This window comes from Pygocentrus nattereri, chromosome 2 (genome assembly GCF_015220715.1).
Source record: "Pygocentrus nattereri isolate fPygNat1 chromosome 2, fPygNat1.pri, whole genome shotgun sequence".
NCBI lineage: Eukaryota > Metazoa > Chordata > Actinopteri > Characiformes > Serrasalmidae > Pygocentrus > Pygocentrus nattereri.
The window spans coordinates 4,587,466-4,603,315 of record NC_051212.1 but is presented as its reverse complement, the minus strand read 5'-3'; the positions used below and the strand labels follow the sequence as shown (position 1 = coordinate 4,603,315).

General features: G+C 40.6%; 1 protein-coding gene across 1 annotated transcript in view; it reads right to left on the bottom strand.

Moving 5' to 3' along the window:
* ptprn2 (protein tyrosine phosphatase receptor type N2) overlaps nt 1–15,850 on the bottom strand; it is a 460,965-nt gene that overhangs the window by 340,859 nt on the left and 104,256 nt on the right. The window contains exon 3 of the mRNA XM_037546545.1: nt 15,221–15,331. Within this exon, the coding sequence (XP_037402442.1) occupies nt 15,221–15,331 (111 nt within the window). The remainder of the gene's footprint in view (nt 1–15,220; nt 15,332–15,850) is intronic.

The following is a 15,850-nucleotide window of genomic DNA, read 5'->3' as shown; positions in this document are numbered from 1 at the left end:
ACCCTTTAGATCAAACTCTCTACTGTCTCCTGTTACACTTCACTCTTTACTCTCTAACCTTTAGATCAAACTCTCTACTGTCTCCTGTTACGCTTCACTCTTTACTCTCTAACCTTTAGATCAAACTTTCTACTGTCTACTGTTACGCTTCACTCTTTACTCTCTAAACTTTAGATCAAACTTTCTACTGTCTACTGTTACGCTTCACTCTTTACTCTCGACCCTTTAGATCAAACTCTCTACCGTCTACTGTTACGCTTCACTCTTTACTCTCAACCCTTTAGATCAAACTCTCTACTGTCTACTGTTACGCTTCACTCTTTACTCTCGACCCTTTAGATCAAACTCTCTACCGTCTACTGTTACGCTTCACTCTTTACTCTCGACCCTTTAGATCAAACTCTCTACCGTCTACTGTTACACTTAACTCTTTACTCTCGACCCTTTAGATCAAACTCTCTACTGTTACGCTTCACTCTTTACTCTCGACCCTTTAGATCAAACTCTCTACCGTCTACTGTTACACTTCAGTCTTTACTCTCGACCCTTTAGATCAAACTCTCTACTGTCTCCTGTTACGCTTCACTCTTTACTCTCGACCCTTTAGATCAAACTCTCTACTGTCTCCTGTTACGCTTCACTCTTTACTCTCTAACCTTTAGATCAAACTCTCTACTGTCTCCTGTTACGCTTCACTCTTTACTCTCGACCCTTTAGATCAAACTTTCTACTGTCTACTGTTACGCTTCACTCTTTACTCTCGACCCTTTAGATCAAACTTTCTACTGTCTACTGTTACGCTTCACTGTTTACTCTCGACCCTTTAGATCAAACTTTCTACTGTCTACTGTTACGCTTCACTCTTTACTCTCGACCCTTTAGATCAAACTCTCTACTGTTACGCTTCACTCTTTACTCTCGACCCTTTAGATCAAACTCTCTACCATCTACTGTTACGCTTCACTCTTTACTCTCGACCCTTTAGATCAAACTCTCTACCGTCTACTGTTACGCTTCACTCTTTACTCTCGACCCTTTAGATCAAACTCTCTACCGTCTACTGTTACGCTTCACTCTTAACTCTCGACCCTTTAGATCAAACTCTCTACCGTCTACTGTTACGCTTCACTCTTTACTCTCGACCCTTTAGATCAAACTCTCTACCGTCTACTGTTACGCTTCACTCTTTACTCTCGACCCTTTAGATCAAACTCTCTACCGTCTACTGTTACGCTTCACTCTTTACTCTCGACCCTTTAGATCAAACTCTCTACCGTCTACTGTTACGCTTCACTCTTTACTCTCGACCCTTTAGATCAAACTCTCTACCGTCTACTGTTACGCTTCACTCTTTACTCTCGACCCTTTAGATCAAACTCTCTACCGTCTACTGTTACACTTCGCTCTTTACTCTCGACCCTTTAGATCAAACTCTCTACTGTCTACTGTTACGCTTCACTCTTTACTCTCGACCCTTTAGATCAAACTCTCTACCGTCTACTGTTACGCTTCACTCTTTACTCTCGACCCTTTAGATCAAACTCTCTACTGTCTACTGTTACGCTTCACTCTTTACTCTCTAACCTTGAGATCAAACTCTCTACCGTCTACTGTTACGCTTCACTCTTTACTCTCTAACCTTGAGATCAAACTTTCTACCGTCTACTGTTACGCTTCACTCTTTACTCTCGACCCTTGAGATCAAACTCTCTACCGTCTACTGTTACGCTTCACTCTTTACTCTCTAACCTTGAGATCAAACTTTCTACCGTCTACTGTTACGCTTCACTCTTTACTCTCGACCCTTTAGATCAAACTCTCTACCGTCTACTGTTACGCTTCACTCTTTACTCTCGACCCTTTAGATCAAACTCTCTACCGTCTACTGTTACGCTTCACTCTTTACTCTCGACCCTTTAGATCAAACTCTCTACCGTCTACTGTTACGCTTCACTCTTTACTCTCGACCCTTTAGATCAAACTCTCTACTGTCTACTGTTACGCTTCACTCTTTACTCTCGACCCTTTAGATTAAACTTTCTACTGTCTACTGTTACGCTTCACTCTTTACTCTCGACCCTTTAGATCAAACTCTCTACCGTCTACTGTTACGCTTCACTCTTTACTCTCGACCCTTTAGATTAAACTTTCTACTGTCTACTGTTACGCTTCACTCTTTACTCTCGACCCTTTAGATCAAACTCTCTACCGTCTACTGTTATGCTTCACTCTTTACTCTCTAACCTTGAGATCAAACTCTCTACTGTCTACTGTTACGCTTCACTCTTTACTCTCGACCCTTTAGATCAAACTCTCTACCGTCTACTGTTACACTTCGCTCTTTACTCTCGACCCTTTAGATCAAACTCTCTACCGTCTACTGTTACGCTTCACTCTTTACTCTCTAACCTTGAGATCAAACTCTCTACTGTCTACTGTTACGCTTCACTCTTTACTCTCGACCCTTTAGATCAAACTCTCTACCGTCTACTGTTACACTTCGCTCTTTACTCTCGACCCTTTAGATCAAACTCTCTACTGTCTACTGTTACACTTCACTCTTTACTCTCGACCCTTTAGATCAAACTCTCTACTGTCTACTGTTACGCTTCACTCTTTACTCTCGACCCTTTAGATTAAACTTTCTACTGTCTACTCTTTACTTTTTACTTTCTCTTCTCAACTCTTTATTTTGTACTTTCTAATCTCTACTTTCTTTGCTTTACTTTCTACACTCTACTTTCTATTTTCCAAACTCATCTCTTTCCTCTCTACTCCATTCTTCAATATTCTCTATTAATTTAAAAAAATGTATTATTTTTTTCCTTTGATCTCAGATTGAAATCCAAAGCCTTTAAAATATTTAGATATTTATTTAATTAATTTTAAGTAAAAGTTAACCTAAAATATTTTAAGTAAAAAATTTTTTCATACTTTCATACCTCTGTCATCAGTGCTAAACTGGAGAACACCTTTTATTTGTTCTTTTGTTAATTCTTTTGTTTTTGTTTTTTTTTTATTTCAGGGTGAAAATTTGGCCTATTTTTTTTTTTCATTTAATCACATATTTGAACTTAAATTAGGTTGAGTTTTACCTCAGCGTCGCTGCTGGACTGAGAATAGTCCACCAACCAAAAATATCCAGCCAACAGTGTCCTGTGACCACTGATGAAGGACTAGAGGTCAACCACCACAAACTGTGCAGCAGCAGATGAGCTGTCGTCTCTGACTTTACATCTACAAGGTGGACCGACAAGGTAGAAATGTCTAATAGAGTGGACAGTGAGTGGACACAGGGTTTAAAAACTCCAGCAGCACTGCTGTGTCTGATCCACTCATGCCAGCACAACACACACTTACACACCACCATCACATCAGTGTTACTGCAGTGCTGAGAATGATCCACCACCCAAACAGTCCCTGCTCTGTGAGGGTCCATGGGGGTCCTGGCCACTGAAGAACAGGGTAACAGAGTATCAGATAAACAGATGGACTACAGTCTGTAACTGTAGAACTACAGAGTGCAGCTATACAGTAAGTGGAGCTGATAAGATGGACACTGGGTGTTTATCCAAGGAGGGGGACTTGAAGTGAAGTGGCTGGTAGTTATGAATCGGGTTAAGCTTAAAAATTCAACCACGATATATAAACTTTGGTAAAAAAGTGCTTTGCAAAGTCAGGACTGTTTTGTTGGTCCAGCATGTTTGTCCTGAAAATGTACGGAAACAGTCGGTGATCACACTGATGCACTGAAGCATGGTGACCGCAGTGTGACCACAAAACTCATTTCGTTTTGGTATGTGTGCACAGCACGTCCAGTGCATGTTTGTGTGTGTGTGTTTGTGTGTGTGTTCGTGTCACAAGACAATGAGTGAGCGCTCTCCGTCTCTGTCTCTTTGGCCAGTCGATCCCATCGATCTCACGCTGTCCCAAATCGCGCCGTTTTCTTCAGCTACTCGAGATGTGAGATAAAGAGAAGCGCGAATCGATGACATCGACAACCTGCAGCTCTATCTGTCCTCCACACACACTCACGGAGGAGAGGTGTGCCAGCTGCTACAGGACTGAGTGGTCAGGACAACAGGGACAAAACAATAACAAGGTGGACATGACGTCACGCATATTAGCAAGACTATACGGAATATCGTTCTATATGAATGACTACATGCTGATTTACTACAAAACAATGGGATGTCAGTGCTCACCATGTGGCCATGAGGGACAGGGATGCAGCCTACCCTCCTGCTCTGAAATGCATGGGTGTGGCTAATATAAGGCCCCGCCTACAGACTACACCTCTCTAGTGATATGGGAATGTGGGGCAGCATTTTTGGAGTGAAGTCTTTTCATTTAAAAATCAAACTAACAATAAATTTAAATCTTTGAACTTCAAAAAAATAGGTGTGAATTTAAGGCTTGGGCTTTTGGGACATACACCTCCCTATAGAAATAACCCTAAAAACGATGAGTTTGTATAGACGTAGCTTATTACTATATCTATTAATGCCTTGAGTGTAAATAGATCATAACATAATCCGTGTGGGACTTCAGTTTGACTTCATTCAGAAAGATCAGTGGTAACACTTTCTAGTCATGTTCGGTTTGTAAGCATCTATAAACACATTTAGAACATGTTATAGTGCATTTATAAGGCATGGTTATAAATATTTATAAAAATGAATTACACTGAATTGCACTTTATAGCCATGTTTGTTGTACATTATGAATTGTTAATTCAGTGCCAAAGAAGTCAGTCCCAGCTTGGAGAGCGTAAAGACAAATACAAAGTTTATTTACAGCCTGAGATTTCCAGTATTATATGTAAATGTGAAGTCACTGTGGAGTAAAGGCCTGGAGAGGGAGAGGCGAGACAGTTCAGTGCTGTCACTGTAATTTGTTCCCTCACTGGTTCTAATGTCAAGCACTAGAACCCTCCACTCTGTAACACTACACTACAGTACAGTAGTGCTGGTTTCTGCTGGCGTTCTATTAGATCTGCAGTGTTAAGTCAGGGCCAGGCTAACGGTGGTGCACATTAACAGTGGTGAACATTGACTTTCCCACATTGGGTGAAACTCTGATGCTGCTCTAGTTTAAACTCTGACATTTGAAGCCTGTAATGAGCTTTATTGTGTTTTAGTGTTTCAGTAAATCCTTCAGTAAATACGTCAACTAGAAGCCTCAGTCTAAACCCGGGAGGAGGCTTTAGTCCAGTACGCTTCACTTTACTTAGAGTGGACTAATGCAGCTTATGAGCTCTTATAATGTGTTATGAACAGTACTTATAATGCATCATGTTAACAATACATAATGCATAGTGAGCATGGCTGTAACGTGCAAGGCATGTTTATAAATATTTATAGCCATTCTTATGATGCCTTATGAATGCATTATAACATATCCACACAATCAGTGGTTGAATTGTAAGTCACTTTGAAAGGGATATTGAACGCTCGGGTGGGTGGGCATCAATATGCCTCCTTTTCTAATTTTGAAATACTTATATACTAATATGATTCATATATCTGCATTTTTTGCACATTTTATGTAACAATATGGGCTGCTAGAATACTGTATCGACCAAATACTGTACTCCGCTGTGGTTGTTCTGGTTGCTACCTGCTAATATGTCATAGTATGTTACATCCTGCTTTGCACAGTCTACATATTTTTAGTACTGCCTGTGTTTTGTATTTATTGTGTCTCATATTTATTGCACTGTATTGTCTGCAGTGTGTTTATTGTAGTGTCTCGCACTCGTGTTCCTGTGTTGGTCCTGGAGGACCGTTGTTTTATTTCACTGTGTACTTGTATACAGCTCAAATGACAATAAAGCCTCTCGAACTTGAAGCTCATACTGTGATTATTTGTGTTTCACAGTCAACGCGCTGATTAATTCTATAGCCGTTAGACTTCACATAATGACAGTAGCCTAAAGAGGCTGGAAAGAGGCCATTCACACTGTTTCTGAAGTGTTTATTCTCAAGTCATTGTTTATCATAACAGATGCGGTCGCATGCAAAAGTTTGAACACCCCTGGTCCAATTCCAGGTTTTGTTTTCTAAGTGAAAAGAAGTGAACGCGTTGTTACGTAGAACACGGTTCTGCACATTTTATTCAAATAATACAAAATTTCTCTTTATTTTCTAAATGTAACCCATTGCAGAAAAATAAAACATAAAATATGGCCCCAGGAGGAATGGCACGTTTTATGTTTTATTTTGTCCAATGTGTTCAATTCAAATAAACACACACTGTGCACTAAAATAAAAGTCATATTTCAGCATATTTCAGTTCTCTTCTTAGAAAATCACCTAAAATGTCATTTGATCGGGGTGTTCAAACTTTTGCACATGCCCGTCTGCTTCCATATGAATGTTAGTGATGTTAGACAGATGTTAGTTTCACATCTGTCAAAACGAGAGTCGTTGTATTTTCCTGTATCAAGTCTATTTTTTCCACTTGCGTTTGAGTGAGGTTGGGCCTCATTTATTATCCAGCATAGTCGACTACATCGATTATTAAATGAAAATCATTAAAAGAGCATAAATTCCAAAAGATTTCAGTACAAATAACACACCGAAAATTTGCTTTCATCTAACTCGTCTATGTGGCTAAGACCATCCCAGTAAATGTCATTGGTTACATATTGTAAAACAGTAAGTCTCGTTAAAAAGAACGTTTCAGTGATTTTAAGGACAGTTTAGTAAAATTAATGCTATACTGAGGTAGCAGTTCAGTAACAAAAGGGTAAATCTACACACCAGTCAGGCGTAACTTCCTGACCACCTCCTCGTTTCTACGCTCACTGTCCACTTTATCAGCTCCACTGACCGTATAGCTGCACTCTGTAGTTCTACAGTTACAGACTGTAGTCCATCTGTTTCTCTGATACTCTGTTACCCTGTTCTTCAGTGGTCAGGACCCCCATGGACCCTCACAAAGCAGGTACTATTTGGGTGGTGGGTCATTCTCAGCACTGCAGTAACGCTGACGTGGTGGTGGTGTGTTAGTGTGTGTTGCACTGGTCTGAGTGGATCAGACACGGTCATTAGAACTCCAAAGCTATCCAGTCCAACTTTATCAAAAGTTCTAATACACAATTATATTCAAACTAATCATTTACTGGAATGCGATGGTCGTGTTGGGGTGGTAGTTGCAGAGCAGCTCCTGCGCTGTACTAACTGCCCTTAGAGGAGATGCTTCTTTGATACCAAAGAATCTTCAGATTTCTAATACAGGTGTGCGGCATTCAACAGACAACTGAATTATATCTCTGATAAAGAAAAACACCTTTCTTTCAAAAAACACTCTGAGGTCAGGACTGAGGTCAGTGCTATGACTCTAATGCTAGCCAGCAGCAGCAGGGTATTTATTAGCCCATTCATTTAGGGGCCAGGACAGATGTTGGGATTTGTTGTTTGACCTTAGATATTAGTGTTTACCAAACACAGCTACTACTATAACAAAACCTATCAGAAAAAAGGTGTTAAAAAAACCCCAAAAACACAAGAACTATGTGGAGATAAAAGCTTTAATGTGCTCAGCGTTGGAAGGACCGTCTAGACGTGAATTGCTTCTGTGTCAAACACTCAGGAGATGGAGGTGAGTAATGTGGTAGTGATGACTAAGTAAAGCTAGCTGAGAATAGTCAGGAATGTAATGAAAATTCTTCAGGAGGAGATCAGATTTAACTTCGTCATTGGCCAGAGTGCAGGGACAGAGCCAGTGAAATGCAGTAAATGACCAATGACCAATGACTAACTGATTAAATGACAAATTGATTAAACGATAAATTAAATTAAATGACCAAATGACCATTTTGTCCACTTTGTCTCACCTACGTAAAGCCTAGTTTTGGATAAAATATTCAGCATAATTCTTAAAATTAAAATTGAAACTAAACTGAAAACACAAGCCAATATATATATATACATAAATCCATTGATCCATTTTCTAAGCTGCATCTCCTTCAGGGTCCTTCAGGGTTCAGCGGTCATTGGGCGGAAGGCAGGATACACCTGCCTTATATATATATATATATATATATATATATTAACATAAAACAAATATATAAATATACAACTTTTAAATATTCAACCCAAACCATTTTTCATACAACCCTTCTATACAGTATTAAGGATTCACTGACCTGTAACAGTAATGGAACTCATTTTGGTGACATGTAGGATCATTTTGCGTGTTTGTGGATCCATATAGGACCCGTGCCTTTACTAAAGAGCCCTCCAGGGACCATTTTCTAAAGAGAGTTTCACAACCCTGCATGTGCCACAATTAGGTGTTGCATGCTGGGATTCATGGTGAGGTAACACTAATGGATGGAGAAAAATGAAAGCAGTACAAAATCATAAATTCGGTCCAAAAAGGCAGAAGTGAATTGATGCAGCACTTCGGTACGTAACATTACAAATAACAGCACTTTGCTGCTGTGGGAGGAAAACCTCATCTTAAAACTGGTAACTGTGCAGTATTAGCCAGAAAGATGCTTTAGTTTTAATGTAAGCCCGTTTATTTTGGGCCATTCATTGTAAAATTTACACACAACTGAAATCTTGACATTATGTAAAATAGAAATCACAAACATGGTGATATCAGGTTTGGCTCTGACCGCAGAAGAAACGCTAGCTTTATTACACTTGTTTCTTTTTGCCAATTTAGGCACACACACACATATACACACACGTATACACACACATATACACACACATATACAATACACACACATATACACACACGTATATACACACGTATACACACACGAACGCACACAGTCCTCCACAAAACTGCTCTAAATTTGACACAGAAAGACGGCACGTCAATCACAAGGCCTGATTTCAGACGCCATCTGTGTCCAAGATAAAAAAAAGAGAGCAGACGAAGAAAAGGGGGCTTAAAAAAGGAGTAATTGAACGCAGCCTCTCTTCTCCTCTTCCCGTCCTCCTGATCCCTCTCTCTTTATTTGGTTCAGGTAATTGGAGTTAGACGGCCATCTCCTCCGCGCTCTAATATTCATTACCATGTTGGTAATTTACCCAAAGACGGCTGCGTGCCTTCCACGCTTTTCAGCTTTCATTTACGCCTGTTAGAGGATCAACCTCAGCATTGGCTTCTGAAGCCAATTAGAGCCGCCGAGCCTCCAGCCAAAGCCAAACGGACAGAAGCATGCTGCCCCCCAGAGGCTCTGCTGAACAACTACACCGAGAAACACATACAGTTCAGAATCAGAATTGGCTTACAGGCCAGGTCCCTTTGTATCTACGATGTCACCCATGGAAAATTATGGAATGTCATCAGGGAGGCAGGAATACCAGTGCATCTTCTCATTCTAATGAGGAGCCTCTACACTGATCAATAAGCCTCAGTCATAACAGAAAATGGGAGAAATCACTAAAGGAGCTTGGCAGGGCTGCCCACTGTCACCGTACCTGTTCGACCTGTGTGCAGAACGTAAAACCTATTGACAAAAGTGTTGGAACACACCTCCTAATTATTGAGACAGCCACACCCATTTCTAATAGGAGGATAAAATTAAGCACATAGCCTTGCAGTCTCAATAGACAAACACTGGCAGTAGAGGGTCGTACTGAAGAGCTCAGTAACTTTAAACATGGCTCTGTCATAGGATGCCACCACAGCCACAAGTCAGAGCGTAAAATCTCTGTCCTGTTAGGTCTGCCCCAGACAACTGTAAGTAATATTATTGTGAAAGGGAAGCACCTAGGAGAAGTAATAATAGCTTAAACACGAAGCACTAAACTCACAGAGTTGGGCCACTGAGTGCTGATGCGTACAGTTTCCACTCTATAAGATTTCTATAAGATTTTGGAGATTGTCTGTGGGAATTTCTGCCCATTCTAGGTCAGACGCTGTAATAGACGAGAGGGCATGGCTCACAGTCTCAGTTCTAGTTCATCCCAGAGGTGTCTGATGGGGTTGAGGGTCAGGGCTCTGTGAGGGCCAGTCAAGTTCTTTCACACCAAACTTACCCAGTCAGGCCTTTATGGACCTTGCTTTGTGCACTGGGACTCAGTCATGCTGGAACAGACAAGGTTCTTCCCCAAACTGTTCCCTCAAAGTAGGAAGCATACAGTTGTCCAAAATGTCTTGGTGCTGAAGCATTAAGATTTCTCTTCACTGGCACTAAGGGGTCTAGACAAACCCCTGAAAACCAACCCCATAGCATTATCCCTCCTCCACCAAACATTACAGCTGGCACAGTGCAGTCAGGCAGGTAAAGTTCTTCTGGCATTCACCAAACTCGTCCATCAGACGGACACATAGAGAAGCTGATTCATCACTCCACAAAATATGTTTCCACTGCTCCAGAGTCCAGTGGTGGTGCTTTACACCACTCCATCTGACGCTTGGCATTGTCCATTTTGATCTTGGCCTTGTGTGCAGCTGCTCGGCCATGGAAACCCATTTCATGAATTTCCTGATGTGCAGTTCTTTTGGAGACCGCAAGGCTATGTGCTTAAGTTTATTCACCTATTAGCAATGGGTGTGGCTGAAACACCTGAACTCAATAATTAGGAGGTGTGTCCCACAATGTTTGCCCATATAGTGTATATTCCAACCATGTGTTTGGGCAAAATCTTTCAAACCCACACTTTCGCTGTTGTGTTAGAGTTGTAATTTAGATTTATTTCTAATTCCAGTCCCTGCAGCTGTCAGTGCTTAAAGATCTTAATAATCCATTTCTTCAAATCAAAACCAGCAGCCAGTCATGCCTCCCTGCCATGCCTGACTCCCAAATCATTGGCTCCACTGAGCCTGGCGGACCCCACATATTAAAAATCTGTCCGAAAGCCACAGAATGACCAGACAGAGTGATGTTCTGGAGGTGGTCAGATCCACAGAGCCACTCTGCACTCTGCTTCTGCCCTTTCTAACACAGTGTGTCATTGAAAAACCTCTCCATCTCCCCAGCCCTCAGATGTCCGACGCGTCGCCCTGGGCGACAGAGAAGTGCTCTCATCCTTTCATCATCCGCCTTTCATCCGCCCACGTGATGGATACGTCCAGCTGTAGAGCCGGTCATCATGAGAGTCCTGTTAAATATGGTGGTAATCTTTTACTGAAAGACACTGCATTCTTCAAGAGTTTGTGTGTGTGTGTGTGTGTGTGTGTGTGTCTTTGTGTCGACTTTGTTTTAGGGAGCTCTACACATTAAGCCCCACCTGGATCAGGTGGGTTTTATCCCCCTGAGATCCATCAGTGTGCAGCACTATGGAAAAGCCTCATCTATACAGAACTGTTCAGCCCAAATGGCCATTAAGGACAAGTTTTGCATTTTTCAGCATTACGAAAAAAAGCTGAAAATATATTCAGCACAAAAATACACAACAGCTAAATCTACTCTCAGCTGTGTGAGGGTCAGTGATTCTCTTCACCTTCACCATCACAGCCTCCGTTCTCTTCAGGAGCCTCACTTTCAGCTCCTCAAAGAACCTGCAGACTCTCCTCCAAAGCTCAGTCTGAGAAGCTGGTTGATTTTCTGAACTAATCAAACCCATTCAGTGGTGCTGAGGTCTGGACTCTGGGGCGGTCAGTCCATCGTCCAGCTTCTTTGTTTGATGTGTCCGTCTCCTTTTCTCAGTGAGGTTCTTCTTGATCAGCTACACGTCCTTTCAGACCCACAGCGCTGAGTGGTCTTCTCACAGTGGAAGGATGGACAGAAACACCTGTGGATGTTTTCAGATCTGAAGCAGCTTGATCTTCTCCTCTCTCTCAGAGATCAAAGCTTTCAGTGCTGTTTATCTGATGGAGGCAGTTTTGGAGTCGACCAGGTCTTCCAGGTGGTTGTTAGGAGTCACATTTTCTCTGGCGCTTTTAATTATTTGTTTTGTTTTTCGAGCTTCAGTTTTGTTTTGTTCACTTATTTTTGACTGAATAAATAAAGGGTGGCCTTTTTTGGCATTTTCAAAGTATTTTTAATGGTCTTTTTGATTTCTTTTAAAGTGAAGCTGAAAGATTTCGATTGATCACGAGTTTTGTTTCTGAAGAAAAAAACAAAAAACTTTGCAGTCCCATGTTTTCATGTAACTATTTTAGCCCAAACCTTATTTCAGCCACACCCCTGTTCTACTGAACTGGCCAGTGCAGTGATGGACTTCATAGAGTTACATGTCATATTTTACTGAGGTTGAAAAATAAGACTTTGGGGAACTTTATCACAGATTACAGGCGCATATTGAGGCCACATCATGGCATATTTCATGGCATCTTCACACACATTCTATAATGCACATGGCTGTGATCTGTGGCTTTGTTGTTTACTGAATTCAGTGGATGAGCAGCTCTGCACACATTGCAGTCTAAAGTCGATCAATGTCAGTTTAGCTACAGAATGTAATCTTCTCAGGCTTTTGTTTTCTTTTTGCTTAAACCTGTCCAGGAAATTCCTGATTTGTCTCACTGAAATCCCAGAGAATCCAAGGGAAGTCTGAACAATCCAGAGAAACCTGAGCACTCCAGTGAAAATCTGAACAGTCCAAGGAAAACCTGGGCAATCTGCGGAAATTTGGACAACCCAGTAAAAACCTGGACAATCCAAGGAAAATCTGGACAATCCAAGAGAAACCTAGGCAATCTACCAAAAACTTGGAGGGGTGGCCACCTTAAAGCCAGTTTTATGGACGACATGAAGAATATATCCGATTAGCACCTGGAGCTGGCCCAAAAGGCTCAGTATGCCTCTGGAATTGATACTGTGGGGAATCTGATTGTGGTGAGCTTTGAGTGACAGCAATGAGCACCACACGTCCATCAATGCTGGCCTGTGTGGTTATGAGAGTGGATAAAGAGAGACCACAGATTTCCATTACGATCAGACTCCAATAGAAAGAAACGGGACACAAACACAGCCGATGAAAGTCGAACCGCCCTACGCAGACCTAGGAGAGAACCAGTAGTGAAGCGGAACCTCCTGACTGCATCCAAGCCAGGAGTCGTTCAGCAGAGCAGAGAGAGAAAGGTGGTGAGATGACAGTCAGCAGGCTGAGGGCAGGCAAAGACAGCCATGACTGTACAGGAGAACAGGAGGAAAAGCAGGATTGAGTCTGGAGAGGCAAGCAGATGGTCAGAGCAAATGACTCCGCAACAGGGGAAAGAGAACACACCGCACGCTTCACACAGGCCCCCTAGTGGTGCAGTCCAACCCTGCCAAACCTAACGTCTCACTGCTGAACAGTTTGTCATGCTTGTGTCTCCTACGAGTAGAATCTGAGCCCTGAGTAGTTGGTGAGCATGCATTCCTTAATTATCGGATGCACTGTGTGTTTATGAGCGTGTGCACACATTCGGAACGCTGTTCACGTCGCTACGGAAAAGCTTAGTGTTGATCTGTTTCACCAGAGTGACAGTAAAAGCTGTGGAAGCCACTTCAGCTTTTCTGGCCGTGGCATTTCAAAATATTGACTTAATATCTTAAAATAATTACTTTTTTTCATATATAACATGTTAAATAGACCAGGCAAGCTCACAGCCTGGTATCAGACATATTATCAGATATTATCAGTTATAGAAAACAAGACACACAAGTTGTAAAAAAAATCCAGAAAATCCAAGGAAAACCTGGAGAATCCAAGGAAAATCATGGACATGCTAATGTGTTCAATGATGAACACAAAACTGAACAGGAAGCGCAGTTCACGGCACAGCAGCGTCGGCTTGCATGGAGCAATGCTTCTATATTAAACCACCTCATAATTCAGAGGATCTGGGGAGATTTGAATAAACAAAAACAATCAATCAATCAATCAATCAATCAATCAGCCTTTGTTCAGTCAGAGTGCATTGAGGGAGGCCCTCAATTACAATTTAGCTGAGTCAATGCAAAAAATAGGGACTGAAAAAAATTGAACTGCGAAAACAAATCAAGTGTTAAAATAATAATAATAATAATAATAATAATAATAATAATAATAATAATCACAGTAAATTTAATAGTACTTTAATAGTAATTGTACTTAATAAATACTAATCAAAAACAAAATTAATAAATATATCAGGTAATACATCAAAAAAAATATTTTTATTGAGAAAATAATAATATTGATAAAATACCTTTCACTTATAATTATATTATATTATATTATATTTTACAATAATAATAATAATAATAATCACAGCAGTAAATTTAATAATTAAAAAAATAATTAAACTGAATAAATACAGATCAAAAACAAAATGAATAAATATATCAGGTAATACATCAATAAAAATATCCAGTAGATGACAAAATTGAGAAAATACCTTTCCCTTTTTCCCATAAAGAAAAATGCCTTAGACTAGAATTCCTTAAATGGACATTTTATGTTTTTAAATGTACAAAAGCAAAAGATTTGAGAAGCACACCAGCGTTTATCTGAGAGAAGTGCAAAAAAAACAACTACTAACTGCACTTCCTGCTGTGAATTTACTGATATCTAACTTATTTACTTTAAATAATACTAACTAATAATAATAACATGCTTTCCTCTGCGATTATTAACTTGCTTGTTACTGGTGTAAAGAGTGAGGATGTGTTCTAATTGTGTTTTGTAGTACATGCAATAACCTTTTGCTACATCTTGCCTTCTGTTCACTGGTAGAAACAAGTTTTTCCTTTTTTTTTGTTCAATTTTCATTTTTCTACATCATTTGAGCAAAGCCAGCTGCCCTGTATGTTGAGTGACAATTTCATGATGAATGGAACAACAGAAATGCTTGAACATTGCTTGAAATAAAAGTTCATTACATTAACTTACATTAAAAGTGAAGAAGTTTTTACCTTCTCCTGAAAAGCTGCCATTCAGGAGATGCCTCTTACACTCCCTCTCACTCTCTCAGATCTTCTAGCAATACCTTACTTGCTGTTCCAGCACCAGACTTTCCACCTTGGGAGTTAGGTCCTTTAGTGCCATGGCCCCCAAACTCTGGAGTTCTCTTCCTCGATCCCTCAGGGAGGCTCTTCTCTTTCTTCTTTTAAATCTGACTTAAAGACTTTTCACTTTAATTCACATTTTTTTCCTCCTCCTCTGTATAGTTTTTTTTTTCCCTTGCTATGTGACGCGACCTTGGGTTTGTGAAAGGCGCTATGTAAATGTAATTTATTATTATTATTATTATTATTACTTGTTTTTCTTTGGAAAGCGACGATAGGTAAACAGCTTCGGATTGAAACAAGGAAAGATGCGGACGGGTATGGAGATTTTACCTTGGTGGGCCAGTTTTTGGAGAACATCCCTCAGATGTTGCAGGGCTGCTGGAGAAACATCGAAGGTGTAAACATCTGCTCCAGGAAACAGACAGTGTCCGAACACACCATCTGCAACACATGAACACATGCATTTGAATCAATGCAGGGCTAAAAGTGATAACCACACTTAGACACTGACATAAAGAAGAATTTGACACTTGTAACTGTAACTGACATTCAAGTGGTAAATCTTAAACGAACATGTTGTAGTTTTACAGTGAAGCCTGACTGAATAGTATGGGACTAGTCTGTTCGCCTGTTAGCTGTCTGCTAAGCTGTTCAGCCTAGGCCTAGTTAAGCAAAACAATTTGCTTCATATACTTTTTTATTTAATTTATACATATTTTATAAGCTCAAACATTTAATTTACTTCATGCAAATTGTGAGATCCTGCTGGTGTGGGTTTCCTCCCTTTCAATGACGTACACAAGAGAGTTATTAGCTCCCTCCCAGTGAGATCCTGCTGGTGTGGGTTTCCTCCCTTTCAATGATGTACACAAGAGAGTTATTAGCTCCCTCCCTGTGAGATCCTGCTGGTGTGGGTTTCCTCCCTTTCAATGATGTACACAAGAGAGTTATTAGCTCCCT